Source organism: Anabrus simplex, chromosome 12 (assembly GCF_040414725.1).
Source record: "Anabrus simplex isolate iqAnaSimp1 chromosome 12, ASM4041472v1, whole genome shotgun sequence".
NCBI lineage: Eukaryota > Metazoa > Arthropoda > Insecta > Orthoptera > Tettigoniidae > Anabrus > Anabrus simplex.
In genome coordinates this window covers 59,971,363-59,992,265 of record NC_090276.1, presented here as the reverse complement: position 1 = coordinate 59,992,265, position 20,903 = coordinate 59,971,363, and the positions used below count along the sequence as shown (strand labels likewise).

Here is a 20,903-nt window from a genome sequence, read left to right as displayed (position 1 = left end):
TATAAGTAGAGCACAGAAGCCTTTCACAGGCACGATGCCTTCACCTGGTCAAAGAGGATTTGACGGTTTGTATTGTAGAAATGTTCTGCTATGGCACTCTGGCTTATGGCATTTTCTGTGGAGGATGAAAGAGTAACATTCTTGACAGACCTGATGTGACCTTTCACCCTGGTGCTAACAAGCCATTTTGTCATGCCAATATATGAGCGACCACAACCAGATGTAATTGTATAGACACCTGGTGTTTCAAGAAGTGGATTTTCTTTGACTCGTCGAAACAGGGATTTGTGACCTTCACATGCCCTGATGAAGGCCAATGCAATTTGGTGGAAAGCTCGTCTTTGTTAAATATATATAAGTGGTTTTAATCCAGTCAGCATATTTATCTACTTATTTTAATACAATGAGTCACAAAAACCTACGTTCATCCATAAATGCGGCTTTCTTCTTATCCTACCCCACACCAAGACTAAAGATCTGTCAAACTGGCCCCTCAATGAGTGTTTCTCCCAAGTCTTCCCAGCCCAAACTTTGCAACATTTTTATAACATTACTCCTTTATCGAAAATCATCCAGAACAAATCGAGCTGTTTTTCTTTGGATTTTTTCCAGTTCCTGAATCAAATAATCCCAGTAAGGGTCCCATACATTGGAACCATACTCTATTTGGGGGTCTTTTCTCTTTTTTCCTTGCTATTTGCTTTACGTCGCACCGACACAGATAGGTCTTACGGCAACGATGAGCCAGGACAGGCCTAGCAATGGGAGGGAAGCAGCCATAGCTTTAATTAAGGTATAGGCCCAGCATTTGCCTGGAGTGAAAATGGGAAACCACGGAAAACTATCTTCAGGGCTGCCGACAGTGGGATTTGAACCCACTATCTCCCAGATGCGAGCTCACAGCTGCGCACCTCTAACCGTACGGCCAAATTGCCTGGTATTTGGGGTCTTTCTGGAAACTTGTATGTCCTCTCCTTTACATCCTTACTACAACCCCTAAACACCCTGTGCAGAAATCTGTACCCTTTATTTACAATCCCATTTATGTGATTACCACAATGAAGATCTTTCCTTATATTAACACCCAGATACTTACAATGATCCCCAAAAGGAACTTTCACCCCATCAACACAGTAATTAAAACTGAGAGGACTTTTCCTATTTGTGAAACTCACAACCTGACTTTTAACCCTGTTTATCATCATACCATTGCCTACTGTCCATCTCACAACATTATTGAGGTCATTTTGCAGTTGCTTACAATCTTTTAACTTATTTATTACACTGTACAGAATAACATCATCTGCAAAAAGCTGTATCTCTGATTCCACTTAGACTTTACTCATATCATTTATATATATGGGAAAACATAAGGTCCAATAATACTGCCTGAGGAATTCCCCTCTTAATTATTACAGGGTCAGATAAAGCTTTGCCTACTCTAATTCTCTGAGTTCTATTGTACAGAAATATAGCCAACCATTCAGTCACCCTTTTGTCTAGTCCAACTACACTCATTTTTGCCACTAGTCTCCCATGATCTACCCTATAAAATGCCTTAGATAGGTCAATCGCGATACAGTCCATTTGACCTCCTGAATCCAGGATATCTGCTATTTCTTGCTGGAATCCCACTAGTTGAGCTTCAGCGGAATAACCTTTCCTAAATTCGCAATGCCAGTTATTAATTTTGCAAACATGTCTTATATAATCAGAAAGAATGCTTTCCCAAAGATTACAGTCATGTAACACATGTCAAACTGACTGGCCTGTAATTTTCAGCTTTAAGTCTTTCACCCTTTCCTTTATACACAGGGTCTACTATAGCAACTCTCCATTCCTATGGTATAGCTCCTTCATGCAAACAATAATCAAATATGCACTTCAGGAAAGGGAAGAAGCCAACGACAATGTATTACAAAAACAGACCTTGTACCTCAGTGACACACTTCAATCAGGAAATGTGTTCTCATTTCGAGCAAGAGAGCGAATGAATGCTGCCATGAAAGCCATGAGTGATATATGACAACTCCAAAATCTTTCGCTGAAGGTGGCGATGGAATCGTTCAGGTTGAAAATGACCCCAGTAGCTACATATGGATTGGAGAGCATATGGCAGCACCTCAAATACAAAAACCTGGTAGACCTAGAAAGGACAGAACCTTGTGCTTATCGAAATTCACTCCATCACGTTTAATCTATGTCCTGGCAGGAAAACTCCCATTTGCCGAAGAGATGATGCTACAGTTGTTACTACCATCTAAGTCCCGGTTGTGAAGAATTGCTGTGGGATATGACAAAGAAGAGGAATGAAATATGGAGCAAGTTTCTTTGCTAGTAACGGTTTCTTTGCTAGTAACGTGATGATTTTTAAGGACTGGACAAGAGGATCATACAAATTGTGACATGCAATCACAAGACTGGCCATGCAAGGCTTTCATTACACAAGGTCTAGCCTATAAATATGGCCGGCCCCGCGGTGTAGGGGTACCGTGCCTGCCTCTTGCTCGGAGGCCCCGGGTTCGATTCCTGGTCAGGTCAGGAATTTTTACCTGGATCTGACAGCTGGTTCGAGGTCCACTCAGCCTACATGATTAGAATTGAGGAGCTATCTGACGGTGAGATAGCAGCCCTGGTCTAGAATGCGAAGAATAACGGCCGAGAGGACTCGTCGTGCTGACCACACAAACCTTGTAATCTGCAGGCCTTCGGACTGAGCAGCGGTCCCTTGGTAGGCCATGGCCCTTTGGGGCTGTTGCACCATGGGGTTTGGTTTGTATAAATAAGAAATATCATCAGTCGAACCATCAGTGCGTGAGCATCCTATGAAATAGTAAGAGCGACAGATACCACATCTTGTGGTGCAAACAAAGAAAAACTTCCCTAATACAGTCCTGCATAAGAGTGATTTTCTGAATTCTTAATCACTGAATTTAATTGTATTATAAGCTGATGGCCACTGGCTGTAATAAACTCATTATTGAATAGGTCAGCACACAGAGATGATGAATGAAGTTTAGCACAAATAAGAAGTACCTTTTACATCTTTTCAATGTACATTTTCGGAACGGGCTGGTGCTACGAGAGAGCAAACAGAAAACTAAATCACACAATAAAACATGGTGCACAATAAGAAATAAGCCTAATGAGAAAGTTGCCAGGTTGAGTACCACAGCTGACGCAGTAGTGTGCTAGCCTTCTGCCCTCAGTTTGGGGGGTTCAATCTTGGCTCAGTCGGTGGCATTTGAAGGTGCTCAAATACATCAGCAGATTTTTTTTTTTTTTTTTTTTGCTAGGGGCTTTACGTCGCACCGACACAGATAGGTCTTATGGCGACGATGGGATAGGAAAGGCCTAGGAGTTGGAAGGAAGCGGCCGTGGCCTTAATTAAGGTACAGCCCCAGCATTTGCCTGGTGTGAAAATGGGAAACCACGGAAAACCATTTTCAGGGCTGCCGACAGTGGGATTCGAACCTACTATCTCCCGGATGCAAGCTCACAGCCGCGCGCCTCTACGCGCACGGCCAACTCGCCCGGTCGGCAGATTTACTGGCACGTAAAAGAACTTCAGCGCGACCAAATTCCGGCACTTCGGTGCCTTCAAAACCTTTATAAATAGTAGTGGGACGAAAAATAAAGAACTTTATTATTGCTGAGGAAGTTTACTTCTGAGGTATAGCGGACAACAGCTAGACTCGGAATCAAGCTATTAGACAATTTAAGTTAAAATTAATTTGAAACAAAACAGGACAATACAAACCCTAAGGATATCCGTTGGCCCTCGTTCAATCCTATATGGAATTACAATATCTTTCTTGGCTTCCGATGAGCTTTGTTTAGCAGTTATGCTTCCTATTACTGATTTGGTCGACCTGAAAACAAGATACTAAATTTTAACACTCTACTCCAGTATCAGTGCTCATTACTTTTAGGTTATAGCAACACTCACCTCCAGCCAAATCGAAGTTTATTAATTGAATTCATTGTTCACTCGAGGAAATTTCTAGGATTTAAAAATTAGATGATAATTCTTGCAGTGAGACAAATAAGAAGCATAGTGTTCAATACGGGAATAAATATGTGATAAATACGTAATCGAACCTCTCTTGCTTAAAATCTCTTTCAATTTCAACACATTCCGAAATCTCGTAAGTTGGTGTACATGACCATTATCAGTCAAGCCATACTCGCAGAGAGAATTTATAATGAAGTCTGACACTATATATTACAAATATACAGGCCTAAGATGCAGTATATTTCCTTAACATCCATTAAAATAGAGTATCTTTGATTAATGTGTAATGATTCAAAGTGTATTTGCTTTATAATGACTGATATTTTATTGATGGAAACTTTCAAACTATACTTTTGTAATCTATTACAGTGGCAAGATTGAACTTGTGTTACTAATGCCAACTTTAGCGGTGATATGCTAAAAATCAGATGTAGCAGTAGTTACCGGTAGTTGCGGCGCGACTTGCAACAGTTGTAAAGCTTGTGGAATTCATGCATTCCAAATATTTTAATTATAAAGGCATTTTGGTGATATAGAAGTGTGAAAGGATCTGTATTGCTTGGTGTTAACTGAAGTTTCCGTTAGAAATTAAACATTTGCAATATGCCTACTTGGAACCAAATTCAAGCTCAGTTAAGAAATCCAAACAACCCTGTAGTTTTCTTCGACATAAGTGTGGGTACGACAGAAATTGGAAGAATGATTCTTGAACTTTTCGCAGATGTTGTTCCTAAAACTTGCGAAAACTTTCGAGAATTTTGCACTGGAGAATATCGAAGAGACGGTGTACCTCTTGGGTTTAAGGGGGCGATATTTCACAGAGTTATCAAGGACTTCATGATCCAAGGGGGAGATTTTGTTAATGGTGATGGCACAGGTGTGATGAGTGTTTATGGAGGTGGTACTTTTCCTGATGAAAACTTTAATCTCAAACATGATGCTCCAGGTTTATTATCGATGGCCAATAGTGGAAAAGATACCAATGGGTGCCAGTTCTTCATCACTTGTGCCAAGTGCAACTTTCTCGATGGGAAGCATGTGGTATTTGGTCGTGTAATTGATGGACTACTGGTTATGAGGAAAATAGAAAATGTTCCTACTGGCCCTAATAATAAGCCCAAAATACCAGTGGTTATATCACAGTGTGGACAAATGTGATTTATGTTATGTATGGTAATGGTAATAGTAATGGCTCCTAACACTCTGTTTATTGGTGCAGAGTCAACATTTAAGGACCAAATCAATTTTCTAGAGCAAACTTTGAACCAAACATGAAAGTAGTAAGAATTTATATTCAGTGAACTAAGTTTGAACAACTGAGAATACTGTTTTGAAATATGATCAATACTTTCAGGCATGGAATGTTTCATGTCTGGGCTACCTACTAAATAGCTTTTGCCAACACAATTCTAACATGAAAGGAGTAAAGTTTCAGATTACAATATTCGGGAAGAGGGTATAGTGCGCATTGGTATCACCTAAATATCACTATAAAATTTGTCACAAATGGAATATAATAATTACTTTTACACATATCAAGTGAAAAATCCCTGGCAAATTAAGAAATATATGTTTTTTGGAGCATATTAATACGTACTTTACTACTTTGCAAGTACATTTGGTGTTGCGCTCACAGTGACACACGTATGTCTTTTGTCTTACACTTTGAACAATTTCGTGTGTGATATCTGTTTTCACTGAAGTTCTTTGCTTTCGTTTCATTCTTCACTTGTCAATGACATCATTTCATGAATTGTATCGCGATATGCAATATTTAATAGGCGACAAAATGGTATGGCCAATGTACATAAGAAAAATTCAGTGGATTAGTGATTTATTGGTCCAGGGATCGAGCTACTTTCGATCGAACAGAAATAAAAATATTTATTGGTCCAGGGATCGTGCTATTTTTCTTTTGACCTCCATTTTGCTGTTTGTACTGGCCAAAGATAATGAGAATCTACAGACATAGCACTCCCATTCCACGGTGCTAGCCCTGGACCTGAATAAAGTAACAAAAGACGGCACCAGCAGCGAATGGACAAAGATAATGAGAATCCACAGACATAGCCCTCCCATTCCACGGTGCTAGCCCTGGACCTGAAGAAAGTAACAAAAGACGGCACCAGCAGCGTAGTACGACATAAACCAGTCCTGTCTACAAGCCTTAAGCATGTGTTCATAATTCTCAAATAACTACGGTATTTCTTAATTTGCCAGGGATTTTTCACTTGATATGTGTAAAAGCAATTATTATGTTCCATTTGTGACAAATTTTATAGTGATATTTGGGTGATACCTTTGCGCATCATACCCCGGGAAGACAGAAAAACCCATTCTTCATAACTAGTAAATGTTAGAGGTGATCAGTAAGTTTTCTTTCAGAATATAGTTCTGTGAAACTTTCTCTCTTCTATTCCTGTAGGAATTTTAATGTAAAGGGACATAGACATTTTTTTTTTAATAGTCTATGCCATTTATTATCCTGAACAGTCCACAGTCAAAGACAGTAAAATTCTTGGGTGTTGGAATGGGTAATTATCAATTTCATTAATATTACCCCAGGTCTAAATAGATTTTCTATCCATGGAGGAGAACATGTTAATGGTGTCAATGTGTAAATTATGAGCATTGCAGAGGTGGGATTGTTAGGAAGAAAGTTTCATCTGAAGTATGATAACTTAATGCTTGCCTTATCATTCTAAGTGAGATGTGAATGAATGGCTGACAGTGTTTCTATCTGTGTAAAATACATGATTTTTTCCTAAATAGAGAGTTGTTTTATTTAACTATTTATGGTTATAAACAGTAAAGATGTGATCACAGCAATAAAATTGGTAGAAATTAAATGTTGCACTGCACTGGGGACGGATGACGATGCTCTGTTGTTGTTGGTGGCTAAATCACTTATTCATGACAGTGCTACAACCTGTTCAGGTAAGTCCTGAGAGAAATTGGTCTATGCACATTCTGACCAGTGACCTATAAAAAAATCATTGGTCTAAATGAGAGTGGGAGTGATTAGGCTACTTGCCTGGCATTTTTACTACTTCTATAGCAATGTTTCTCGTTCTCATTTTTTTTAGGTCACATTTACTTTTTCATGGAAGAGGAATAACATCAGGGTGCATAAACTTAATACTCAGTTTCCATATTGACGGCCACTTTTTACCATACTTCGTTCATAAAAATGTCTAAAAAATACCACAAGAAACTCCCCCAGCTGGGTGTCTTTTAATTATTTTAATCAGTATTGGACTATAGCCATCTAGACACCCTAATGGTCATAATTGAAAGGCCTGGGAGTTGGAAGGAAGCAGCCGTGGGCCGTGGCCTTACTTAAGATACAGCCCCAGCATTTGCCTGGTGTAAAAATTGGAAACCACAGAAAACCATCTTCAGGGCTACTGACAGTGGGATTCAAACCTACTATCTCCCGGATGCAAGCTCACAGCTGCATGCCTCTAACCGCATTTTAGAATTTTATTAAGACTGTAAAATGATGCATGGATGTTTTAAAATATTTTTAATATGTTGCACTGATTTTTCCATCTAATTTCCATTCACATTATTCACTTCGGATATTTTAAGGTGCTTATTTCCATATATACTAGCTGAAGATACCTTCCAGCGTCTTCAGGTCTCGTCCATGTATAAAGTTGTGGTTTGTGGTGTTTGAATCAAGTATTAGCAAGGAATAAGTTGTGATTGGTGCAGAATTCAACCAGACAACTTCCTTTTTTGTTCCTTCGTCCCAGTCCGAATTCTCTTAACGCATTAACTTCTCTTCCTTGGCCATCACTGCATTCCAATTTCTCATCACAATTAGATTGTCATCACCTTTAACATATCGTATTAGATTTCTCTCTTCATATATTCTTTTGATTTCATCATCATCTGCTGTCCGGCTCCATGGCTAAATGAATAGCATGCTGGCCTTTGGTCACAGGGGTCCCGGGTTCGATTCCCAGCAGGGTCGGGAATTTTAACCATAATTGGTTAATTCTGCTGACGCGGGGCTGGATGTATGTGTCGTCTTCATTATCATTTCATCGTCGCCATGAAGCGCAGGTCGCCTGTGGGTGTCAAATCGAAAGACCTGCATCTGGCGAGCCAAACTTGTCCTCGGACACTCCCGGCACTAAAAGGCATACGCCATTTCACCATCATCTGCTAAACTAGTACGCATATAGACCTGCACTGTTATGGTGGGCATTGGCTTGATGTCTGTTTTGACAATAATTCCTTCACTGTGTTGGTGTAGTAGCTTACCTGTTGCCCTATTTTTTTTATTAATTATAACAAAATCCTGCATTGCCCCTGTTTGACATTGTATTGATAATTCTGTGGTTTCCTGACCAAAAACCCTGTTCTTCCTGCCAAAGTACTTCACTCTTACCAACTACAGCTAACTGTAGCCTATCCATTTCCCTTTACCAAGCAAGTGGCCATGCGGTTGGGGTCGCGCAGCTGTTAGCTTGCAGACAGCAGAGTGGGTTCAAACCCCACTGTCGGCAGCCCTGAAGATGGTTTTAAGTGGCTTCCCATTTTCACACCAGACACATGCTGTGGCTGTACCTTACTTAAAGCCATGGCCTCTTCCTTCCCACTTGTAGACTTTTCCTATCCCATCCCTGCCATAAGACCTATCTGTGTCGGTGTGACGCAAAGCAAATTGCAAAAAAAAATATGCCATTTCCCTTTTCAGATTCTCTAACCTACCACAATGATTCAAACTTCTAACATTCCACGCTCTGACTCTCAAAATGTCACCCAAGGGGCTCTCAACTTGGAAGCGTGGGTTGGTGACCACGGGGCCCTTATAGAGTCCTGGCATTGCTTCCACTTACTTGTGCCAGGCTCCTCACTTGCATCTATCCTGTCCGACCTCCCTTGGTTAACTCTTGTTATTTTCCGACCCCGACAGTATTAGAGCATTCGAGGCTTAGGGAGTCTTTCATTTTCACGCCCTTTGTGGCCCTTACCTTTCTTCATCCGTTACTTCATTTTTTGAAGTGATGGATCCCTTCTTTTTCTTGTTTTTTCTCTTTCTGCCTCCTGTAGGTGGGGGACGCAGGCGAATTATACACCCACGGTATCCCCTGCTTGTTGTAAGGGGCGACCAAGGGATGATTGAATTAGAATCATGAAACTACTTGTGATTAGTACCACTATATGCAGAACAACATAGGCTTACGTTACCTGTGATTTGTACCCATTAAGTGAGGAACACCACGGAATAGTACCAGTCCCTATGATTAGTACACCTATGTGAGGTGCACCATGGGTTTGCATTGCCTACGAGTGGCGCCATTATATGAGAAACACCATAGGTAGTACCATAATGTTTGGAACACTGTGAGTTTATGCTACCTTTGATTAGTACCGCAACTTGAGAAATACCATGGTTCTACTTTACTAGCGATAAGTACCATTATGAAGGACTGTTGCCCTGGATATTGATCCCCTTTAGACAACAAGCATCATCGATTCAGGATTGTGCTTTGGGAAGCAGTCCCTTGATCAGTAATATAGTTTCTGGGAAGGTGAGGCATTGCGGGTTTGTTCCCTTGATTTTTTAAAATTCATATTCATCCATTCATTCTTCATCACCATGTTTTGAATTCTGGTCAGTGGATGAATTCTGTACTTTTAAATTGCGATTGTATTTCGTCTCATTTTGTACTATTAGGGGCCGATGACCTGGATGTTAGGCCCTTTTAAACAACAAGCATCATCATCGCAGAATGTCAGTATGCATCTTCTTGATGATTTCCCCCTCTCGTGTAGTCCCCACCCAGAGATGCAAATGGGAGACTGTTTTACCTCCGGAGTATTTTACCCAGGAGGACAGCTGCTTGTCCTCAAGATTTGGGTCCTGTTGCTTTTGGCCATGTAACAATATCAACATTGCCAAGCCCTGCTAAATATTATTACAAGGCCATATCAGTCAATCATCCAGACTGTTGCCCTTGTAACTTCCAAAAGGCTGCTACCCCTCTTTGATGAATTTAATATATTTACTATTAAAAGAAAGGTTAGTGTGTACTCAGCTGTGACAGTCTATCTTTTCTATTTGTCAAACTAGGTAGATTTAGAAGATTCCATATTCCAAATTTCTCACTGATAGGCTAACAACACTTGTGGATCAATATATACCAGAGCAACAGTTTGGCTTCAGAAGAGGTAGATCTACCCTGCAAGCAGTGGAGTGTTCAAAACAAGATATCGAGAAAGCACTAAGAGTACCAGACGGGAAGCTCCACGCAATCTTTTTTGACTTCTCTAAAGCTTTCGATATGCTCAATAGGAACATACTCCTGACAAAGTTGGAACAATTAATTGGTAAGAGTCACTACTTGATGGTCATAATCAAAGACATTCTCTCCAACAATACAGTGTTTATGCAGGATAACATATCAATATCAGATGCAATAGCATAGACCAATGGTTTACTACAAGGAGATCCGCTAAGCCTTCTTCTGTTCTCGATAATCACTTTGGATGTGACACGATGCATCAAAGATGGTGTAAAGTTGTATGTATATGCAAATGATATGGTTCTCACTGCAAAACGGCTGGAGGACCTGAAAGAGTCTTTTGATCTTCTGGCAGAATGGGCACATGAAATTGATTTCAGCATAAATGACCAAAAGACTGTCTACATGATTTTCAGAAAAGGGGGAAGGCCATTAGTGACTGATAGAGTCCATTACAATGGTAGAGAACTAACAAGGGTTATTCACTTCAAATATCTGGGAGTCATATTCCAAACCAGAGGTGATGTTTTCATAAAACATATAGAGAATAGGACAATCTTGGCATTTAAAGCAGTGAACGAAATCAAATATTTACATAAGATGTCAGTTAAAGCAGCCGTACAGCTCTTCAATATTAAAGTTGTGCCTATAATCACCTATGGTCTACAACTCATCTGGGAATACCTAAACATTAATAGTCTACAACGAATGGAGAAAGTCAAAGCCGCATACTTAAAGAGAGCTCTGGGGCTTTCGAAGCATACACTATCTCGACTTGTGTATGTTCTGACGAGGGAATCTTTCCTGATCAAAGAGCTACACTTCAAGATGTCGCTACCATCCACGACAAATTACAATCGACTACTTACGGAACTGAAGCACAAAAGAGAAGACATTTGATTAGAATTCTATGACAACGTGGGGATGGATGGAAGCGAACTATGAATTAAGACATATTGTAATTAGATTGGCTGTTCATGGTTTCCGCTTTAAGCTTTGCAGAACCAAAACATATCATGAACCTGAATTCGTATTTATGTGTAAATTGTGTGATCGTGAATGTGATAGATACCACGTCTTAACATGTCCTAATAGATGGAAATCGTTGATTAATATCTGTTTAGAAAAATGAGACCTATGTGGCTTGGAAATGTTAAAATTAATGTACATGGCCATTTGGCTGTAATAAAACTATTATATTCCAAGTTATATATTACTGCTAGGGGGACAGTATTGAACTAGTCTAGCCATAAATGCTGTTCACATCTATCCACCTAGTTCTGCCATTTTTTCCCATGACACCATCTGATGACAGGTAGAGAAACATCTCCAGTAAACTGTCTGCATCAACCTCCAAAGTGATTCTTTTGTATCCAGCAGTGTTTTGTTATCTTGGAAGGGATTACACATTCATTTATTTAAACACCTCTAAATATATTGTTCCATCTTGTCAGTACTATTAACAGTCTTCAGGCTGTAAATGTTTCAAGAACCTAGAATGTTCTCTTCTTCAGCAGCATATTAATCACCAATATTCCGTTGGACTAGTTATATCATAAATTAACAATTCTTAATTTATGCTTAACGTCCTTCGTTGCACTGCCGCACTGCATCCCTTTGACATCTGCCGCTAAATTCCCACTGTCAACAAAGCCGACTCTGATGCATCACATTTTTACCTCGCCTGTGTTAACATGTTTTTAAGTTACATTTTGTCAGGACCTACAGAAATTTTCGTATAAAACAGAATTGTAACAAAGGCTTTTCAGTCTGTCAAACACACAGCTGCTGTGCTGCGCTGCTGTGTGTTTGACAGACTGAAAAGCCTTTGTTACATTTAACTAAGTCAACACTGGAAAACATGGCTTCATTCTTAACAAAATAAAACAGAATTAGAGAACTGACTTATGTATAGACCAGTCTACTGTAAATTCATCAGAGTAGCACACCCAAACAGACCGCACAATCAGCCGGTCGTAATTGTGTTAATGTAATGGGAGACTGGAGCCCAAAGTGTTTAAATGCAGGAAAAAAATGGTATATTTCCATGCTGGAAGGTATTGCCTAAGTATTTGATTTGTTTTATATTAGTGTACTTTTATTATAATTACTTGTTTAATTTTATTGTTATTTGCTACATAATCGAAATAAATACAACTCAAGATCCATATTTTCTCGAGGTGCTCTCGTTATATTGAAAATGAAAATCCACAGCCTGTTTCCAGTCATTCGACTGGGCCAGTTATGGAATGAATGAAGCCCCCATCTAGCGGTGAGCACAGGAATTGTGCCGGCTGTGAAAGCCTGTCGCACTCTTCTGGGGCAATGATTAATGACCAAGAAATGAAATGATATTGGAGAGTTTTGCTTGAGTGAAAGATGACAGGGAAAACTGGAGTACCTGGAGAAAAATCTGACCTGCCTCTGCTTTGTCCGGCACAAATCTCAAATGGAGTGACTACGATTTGAACCACTGAATCCAGTGGTTAGAGGTCGCCTGAGCCACGGAGACTTTCTGTCATTATATTACAAAAATACTAGTGACATGCAGTCATGCTATTCCCTCTGAATGGCTGGCCAAATAGACTCTTCACTCTTCCATTTGACCAAAACATCGCAGCATGTTATCACTCTCATAGTCTACCGCATGCTTAGTCATCTCAAGAACTTCACAAGAAGTGGCATTCTTCAAGATATTGACAAGTCCTCAGGCTTCTCTTGTTTCCCATCCGTAACCTTAACTTCTTAACATACAGATTATTTGCAAAATTGTGATCATGTCTTATTTTTTAATTGCCAAAATGGAAGTTAACAATGAAATATAAGTCTTAGAAAAGTTCATTTTATACTCATGATTATGTTTGTGGGTTCTTTATCTCGCATGTAAAATAAATAAAGACAAAACATTTCAGCACAAATGTAAGTGTAGTAATAATTGTTGTATCCTATTTCAGTGCATTAGTCTGCCTTGCATATATGTTAGTCTCGGTTAAAAAATTTCTATAAAATCAGTATCAATGAACTGACTGATATAGTGTATAACATCCTCAGAGGTGATTATTGTTTTAAGAGGAAGTACAATTGGACAACCATCCTCTATTAACACTAATAAGAGGTAAAATATTGGAGGGGTCTGACACTTTAAAAAATGAAGGTATCAGCATAAGAAAGACAAGGGCAATGAAGGGCATGAAAATAAAAGACTCCCTAGGCACCTGAACCTAGTACCATCAGGAGAGATGAAGCCACGTACAGTCAAACATTTGTACATTGTTCATTAAATTTAAACTCCGGTGGCAAGTAAAATACGTATGCAAGTCAGTATCTGCAATTTTGCTCTAATTGTCTTTAGGTTGGTTCTATGGTGTTGTGTGCTCACTAGCTGCTTGATGGCACAGTAAGATATTGCTCTTTTGTTGTATCTGTTCTGGGTTAACCTGTAAGCTAATTCTAGTTTTCTAATTCTTGCCCTATTCACCTCTTTATCATTTCTTTTTACAGTCGCATGCTTCACTTCTAAGTGTCCACATTCCATGTTTTCCCTCTTCTCATATGAGATTATTATTAATTTCTATTTATTCTCACTTCACTTTGCACACAGGTGTTGCGCTAACTGAAATATAAAACAAACTGCGGTGTTACACAAAGTCAAAACTAGATGTCCCCGCAGGCTCCCCTCCCTCCCGCACAGCTGTTTGCTTAGTCGCCCCCAGTTGCTGCTCTGGAAAATTGGATGAACCAGTATGTATTGTTTTGTTTTGTTTGATCATTTCATGAACAGACTTAAAACCCAGGTAACTTTTAAAGTCTTTCTTCATTATTGTTGGTTTATGCTACATCCATTTGATTCAATGATGTGAGAATGAGCAAAGCCAATAAGAGGGACAATTATTTCTCATAATTGCACTTCAGTACAGAATTAAAATGAAATTTATAACTTATAATAGTGGACTCGTCTAAATATAAGGGGCGATCAAAAAGTCTGTTCGACAGCCGTACAGTACTGAATCGGAATGCTGCTGTGAGCATTGAGGCACTCATCCCACCAACGCACCAGGTTGAAGATCCCCTTGTGGTAAAACACTGCGTCCTGCTCCTCATCCTCGTCCGACAGGAAGCGTCGACCTTTCAAGGGCTTTTTGAGGGAATCGAAGGCGGTGATAATCGCATGGGGTGGGATCAGGACTGTAGGGCAGGTGCTTGAGTGTCTCCCACTTGAGTTGTTGGTGTCCATAATGGATGAGGTTGGTCTCCCAGATCGACCGGCGTCTTGTGTCAAAACGCAACCCGCACAGAACTTGGTGGTACCGTTCTACAACGGATGTACACGTGTGTTTGTCCTTTGGCAGCCAAGAACAGAATAACAGCACGTTGGTCCTGTTTGGATGCATTTGGTAATAACATCGCCGTAGTTGACGTGGACGCTTTTAATGTTCGCACCTTGGCATGACAAGACTGCCACACTAATCCCTACATGTCCATGCTTGTATACCCACATTGGAGTCGCGCTACGTTGCACGTCCGCTGCAGCAACGTCTTCAAATGGAAACTTACTGATCGCGCCTTATAAAAGCACATAAAATTTGTTCCTACACTGGTTTGTTATTTTGTTCTGTCGGAGAGGATTAAAATAAAAAATTATCATTTTCTCAAACGTGAGGAGCGAAACATGTTAAATCCAAATGGATCACACAATGAAAGTATCTGATGATGCTCAGCTGACTGATAAAATTGTGTCATTTTTGGCAGATAATACAAATGCTAACTGTGGTGAAGCAAAAATGAAATTAATCAATAATGTACTGTATAGCACAATCTTAAAAAAAGAAGACAATGAGGTGTCGGATGTGTAGCACACATGTTGTAAAGACAACTGCCGACTACTTACCGGTGAACATTCAGTGCACTGCATGCAAAACTTTTCAACATTTTTCTCGTTTACAGCATGCATGTTCAAACACCTCGGGAGATTTGCAATATCGCAAAAGTGGAGTACAAAAACATTGTGGGACTTACAAAATCTAAGTGGCTTTCACTAATTTCTGTTGTCTGTAATAATTGACATATATCTAGGTCTAAAATTGTACTTCTTATCAATAGAAAATTGCCCCACAAATCTAAAAAAAAAAAAAAAAAAAATCTTTAAATCTGAAAAAAAATTCCTTCATATTTTTGTATAACAAACCTGAGTTTTTGAACTCTTTAATAAAACACCTTGAACAGGATGATAACTGAGGAGAGCTGTACAGTGGAAAATATAAGATTGTTGTTGTATCTTATGGCTAGCCCGGATTCCAATCCATCAGCTTTCTTGCTTTCCAGTATATTTGAATGAGATTTCCTGAAGGTCTGGCTGTCACATCAAGTTTGTTGCAATGTAGCAGGTGTTTCTTATCCATTTTGCTTCCAGGGTGATGGCAAAGTGTGCATTTGTCGGATCTCAGGATGTTGATTCGTTTCAAATGAGCTGCAAGACAATCATGGCCAGTGTTAATTCTGAAGAAAGCTACAGCTTCTCTTCTTGGTTTTATTTTATACTGGTCCCATTTAGCATCAGCATCATTCCATAATTTGGCTTCTGTTGTTTACTTTATAATTTCTTCATCCCTGTTTTTAATAGTATATTTCAGGTTCCTTTCTGCTGACATAAAATCAGTCAGACTGGCAGGTTCTAGTGTGGTACGTTTTTTGGCTTATCTGTCTGCCTCTTCATTACCTTACTATTTACTCTTGAATATAAAGAGTCAAAAGACAAGTAACTTCCAAACACTCAAGGAGAAAATTCTTCTAACTTAGAAGATGCAGGTGCAAGTAAGTAAAATTTTGAGTCGACCCATGATTTCTATAGTACATTTAAAAATTGTTCTGTTAATGAAAATATGTTATTTATTGAAAACTAGCTGAAATACCCGTAGTTGACAGGATAATTTCTTAGCATGTGCATGATTATATTTTTTTGTTCATCCCTCATGTTGTTCCCCAAATTCTGAGGCACGTAAGTGGACATGCCCCTCCGTCAGTGGCTTGTCGTGACGTATTCCCTTCCTTGTTTCCTGTGGCCCTTTGCAGTTTAATATTGTGTTGTATTATTGATGATACTCGTTGGCTGAATGGTCAGCGTACTGGCCTTCGGTTCAGAGGGTCCCGGGTTCGATTCCCGGCCAGGTCGGGGAATTTAACCTTAATTGGTTAATTCCAATGGCCCGGGGGCTGGGTGTTTGTGCCGTCCCCAACATCCCTGCAACTCACACACCACACATAACACTATCCTCCACCACAATCACACGCAGTTACCTACAAATGGCAGATGCCGCCCACCCTCATCGGAGGGTCTGCCTTACAAGGGCTGCACTCGGCTAGAAATAGCCACACGAAATTATTATTATTGATGATCTTGATTTGATCTCTTCCTTCTGCTATAAAAGAAAGTCAAGTGTTGTGGTCCGATATTGTAGGTCTTCACATCTAGTTTTCTTTTGACTGTGATATTAGGAGATCCATATTAAAGGGAGTCCTTCTTCCTCCTTTCACTATGTTCCTTCGTGACTTTTTCTCATTTTGATAGCCATCTTTACAGTTTTTCTTGCCGATATGCGCTGATGAGGACACGCTTTTTCACCTTAGTACAATCATGACATAAGTACTACCATCGCCAGTTAACACGCCTGAACAGTACGGTAGCTCAGCATTGACATGGAATAAGCAATTAAAGTCTAAATAATGAATATCCCTGTTATCATAGCTGCTACGGTAGAACTGTACAAGATATAAGTTATTGGGAAGTTGTATTCTCTACAACTTTTGTTATGTAGTATTTATCAATAAGACGACTAATAACAATAATTGAAAATTAAGTTTTAGGCCTTACCCTAAACTACGATAAAATAAATAATAACATTATTTATAGCCTAGACCATATTGCCTTATTCCCCGACTTTAAATGCTGATTTTCCTTAAATTCTGCTCAGCCATTTTCTCGTGGCTCAGCGTTGATATGGACTATGCATCCAAAATTTAATTCTTTGGATGTCTGTTATCTTAGCTTGAATTGTAAAATTGTATAAGACCTAAATATTTGAGAATTAAATTTTAGGCCTTTCTCTAAACTACCATTTCACCCAGTCTGAATAAAATTATTCATAGCCTAGATTGTAGTGCGTTATTCCCTGATGTTGCATACCAATTTTCATTAAATTCTGTTCATCCATTCTCTTGTGAGCGCATATAGACAAACAGAGATGATGGAAAATAAAAAATTGCATTTCCTTCTTATTGTGGAAACAACCAATAAAAAATACCATTATTTTTTAAAATTCTAATCAATGCACGGACAAAACTCTAATTTTATATATATAGATGGGTATGATATGCATTATGTGCACAGAAAGAAGGTGTTCTAGGAAACAAACAAAATTATCTCCTATCAAGCACTGGCAGAAAGTGTTTCAGTTTTTTAAGCAAGAGGGCGTATCACTTGAAAACATTACCAAACTATTGGAATTCTCATTTTGTGTTTCAGAAGCAAGCATGCTCCAGAATGTAAATTCTCCCTTGTCAGTGCAGTTTGGAAAAAAGAGCACAATCGCATAGTCATTGACATGCTGGAAGCTGTATTTGCTGGGAAATACCATTTCAATGCCTACACATGAGGGGAATTTGTCGACTTTATTTCTAAATATCAGAAGATCCTGACTCAGATACATACAGTAGACCTACAAAATACAGTTTTCAGAATCCAGGCGAAGTAGCATCCTTGTCTTGTTTTGTCTTGCAGCAGAGGGTGCAACTGAAATTAACAATTAAAGTGTGAGTAGACCTAATATATTTTAGTTATAACAATTTTTAAAATATTTTGCTTTTTGGATTTTAAAATCTGGATCCCCTGCTTTAGGTATAACTTTTGCACCTCATTCTTTGTGGAGTGTTCAAAACGTCACTGCTGTCATTTAAATTTTTATTAACAAAGTACAAGAATAGGTATATAACTTAGGAGTACAGTGTGTGTCTTCAAAGACATGGTGCAGGTTTGAAAGGAGAAATGATAAGAGCCTTGAAACAGGTCCTAAAATGAAGAGAAATACAGTTGAACTTCTATAACTCGAATTTTCTATATCTCGAGAGAATTTTTGTTTCCCAATGGAATCCTATTTAAGTGATGTGTTGTATATTTTTAATAAGCCGGCCGCATGGTGTAGGGGTAGCGTGCCTGCCTCCCGGCCAGATCAGGGATTTTTACCTGAATCCGAGGGGTGGTTTGAGGTCCTCTCAGCCTACATGATTAGAATTGAGGAACTATTTGAAGGTGAGATAGTGGCCCCGGTCTAGAAAGCTAAAAATAACGGCCAAGAGGATTCGTTGTGCTGACCACGCGATACCTCATAGGCCTTCGGTCTGAGCAGCGGTCGTTTGGTAGGCCAAGGTCCTTCAGGGCTATAGTGCCGTTGGGTTAGGTTTTTAAATTTTTTATAAAGGCAGATGACCTATATATTATGCCCCTTTAAACAACAAGCATCATCATATTTTTGATAACTCAAAGTTCTGTTACTAGAACTCTTAGATATCTTGGATATTTCAAGCCCAGGTAGGAAGTATATACAGAACATTATACTTATAGGTATTTGATTGTCCCCAGATAAAACTAGTTCCTTTAGGAGGAACCTAAACTTAAATAGTCTACTTATATAAAATTGAATACATTCTGCATTTTACTCAGAGTATTGTTTGACTAGCTTTACAAATTTTGCAACCTTCATTATTAATTCACTTCTTCTGCTCTAAATGAACTGCCTACTAGGTCCCTAAACACTGTGTACAGTTCAAGATATTGTGATGTTGAAACTTATCGTAGGATGGGAATTTGATTTAGATGAGAGGCTTCATCATTACGCTTCTTGATCAAAGAGTGATTCACCGAGCTCGATAGCTGCAGTCGCTTAAGTGCGGCCAGTGTCCAGTATTCGGGAGATAGTAGGTTCGAACCCCACTGTCGGCAGCCGTGAAAATGGTTTTCCGTGGTTTCCCATTTTCACACCAGGCAAATGCTGGGGCTGTACCTTAATTAAGGCCACGGCCGCTTCCTTCCCACTCCTAGCCCTTCCCTGTCCCATCGTCGCTATAAGACCTATCTGTGTCGGTGCGACGTAAAACAACTAACAAAAAAAAAGAGTGATTCCACATAATTTCGTCAATTATTTTGCGATTTTGTTGTAAGGTAAATAGTTTCTTGTATTGAGCATAATTTGTAAAATTTTGCAGTTTCACGTCTTGCAAAAAACAGATGCCTCTACTGATAGGGAATTAAACCTATATCCATTTCCTTCTGACGGAACCACCTTGACATTGATTATATCTCTGTCTTCCTTCTGTTTGATCCTCACTTGACACTCCATTATTTCTTCTTTCAATGCTATAGTGACTTCAATGACACACTGTATATAACACTAACAAACAGTTTTCAGTTAATTTTCTTAGACTTGCTATGCTTCTTCAATGGTATTCCTTTTGCTTTTGAGAACAGCAGCCGATAGAGAGCACGACAGGACACCCACGTTATGACAAGAGAGACGGCTACAGCCCCCAGTAGCACAGCGAGGACATCTAGGAGGTAATACTGGAACCACCAAAGATCGAGCGCAGCAGATCTCATGTGAGGTGCTCCCTTGTGTCTTAACACGTACTCAGTCCAGTAAACAGCTTTCTCCAGAGGGCTCTGCGGTTGGTCTCGGAAAATAGCCGACATCTGTTTCACGTTCTCTCGGTACCTGCATGGAAATAACGGTGTGATATGTAATCTATTAACAAAATAACTGAAGAAATACACAATAATAATATCAGCGAGAAGACTCATTCCCGTATTAAACAAACTCTGACCAACATCTCTATACACAGGTGAAATTCATGGGGGAAATCTCTACGTCCTTTGAGATTAAGATTTGTTTCATCAATGTAATGGGCTCTCACCCATTTTTTAAAAATTGTGTTCTCATACATGTCCTGCACGAGTGGAGAAACAGACTACCGTAAGAATTATTTGAAGTAAGGGTAACTTAAGATTACATCACACTGCTTACTTTCACAATGAATTGTAAATATAAACAAAGAGCCAACCATCCGCCTCTGCTACAGAATTTCTCTTCAATTGAGAAAATAATTACGAAGTTCATCAGATGGAGATTTGATCAAAGGTTATTTAAAAACTGAGATGGAAGAATATAGTCTAAATCTGATAAAACAATATGAATCAGTAAACAGATCAAGATGGACTGTGAACTGACGAATTCAAGATCTTAGCGAGGAAGTACGGGTTGTTATTGCCAGTGCGCAGGTCACCGTAGGCACACTGGCAAACGGCTGCTCGCAGGCTGTTCTATCAAGCCAAGCCTGCACGTGCCTGCTCTACTGCGTCAGAGAGAGAAGCTTTAAAATATGTGGTTCTCTGAATCCAAGATGACCCCAACTTTTTCCTTTAAAACAATTCAGGCTTAAAAATTGCTTTGTGAAACATTTTAATGCCTTTCCTGTACAGCAAGCATTTTTAGACTATCTTTGTCTTTTCAGAAATTGTCAAATTGTGTTTAATTATCCTCCTAGAAATACATAATACACATCTAGTTAAGATGAGTTTTCAG

The 20,903-nt window shown here is 39.3% G+C and overlaps 3 protein-coding genes across 5 annotated transcripts in view; 1 reads left to right on the top strand and 2 right to left on the bottom strand.

Moving 5' to 3' along the window:
- Positions 1-4,137, bottom strand: part of LOC136884435 (small ribosomal subunit protein mS39) — a 42,027-nt gene extending 37,890 nt beyond the window's left edge. Inside the window, exons 1-2 of the mRNA XM_067156600.2 lie at positions 3,950-4,137; positions 3,761-3,872 (exon numbers count right to left, since the gene is read on the bottom strand). Coding sequence (XP_067012701.1) covers positions 3,761-3,872; positions 3,950-3,984 — 147 coding nt within the window. The 5' untranslated portion in view covers positions 3,985-4,137. The remainder of the gene's footprint in view (positions 1-3,760; positions 3,873-3,949) is intronic.
- A 309-nt stretch (positions 4,138-4,446) lies between these two features.
- Positions 4,447-5,463, top strand: LOC136884539 (peptidyl-prolyl cis-trans isomerase H). Its single transcript, XM_067156786.2, has one exon. It carries the CDS (start codon positions 4,619-4,621, stop codon positions 5,171-5,173), a length of 555 nt encoding a protein of 184 aa, XP_067012887.1. The 5' UTR covers positions 4,447-4,618; the 3' UTR covers positions 5,174-5,463.
- Positions 5,464-17,809: 12,346 nt separating this feature from the next.
- Positions 17,810-20,903, bottom strand: part of LOC136884222 (UDP-glucosyltransferase 2) — a 104,923-nt gene continuing 101,829 nt past the window's right edge. For 2 of the 3 annotated variants that reach the window (XM_067156279.2, XM_067156281.2), the window contains exon 6: positions 17,811-20,036. In XM_067156279.2, coding sequence (XP_067012380.2) covers positions 19,730-20,036 — 307 coding nt within the window. In that variant the 3' untranslated portion in view covers positions 17,811-19,729. Of the gene's footprint in view, positions 20,037-20,903 lie in introns of all 3 variants that reach the window. The other variant, XM_067156280.2, reaches the window with a different exon arrangement.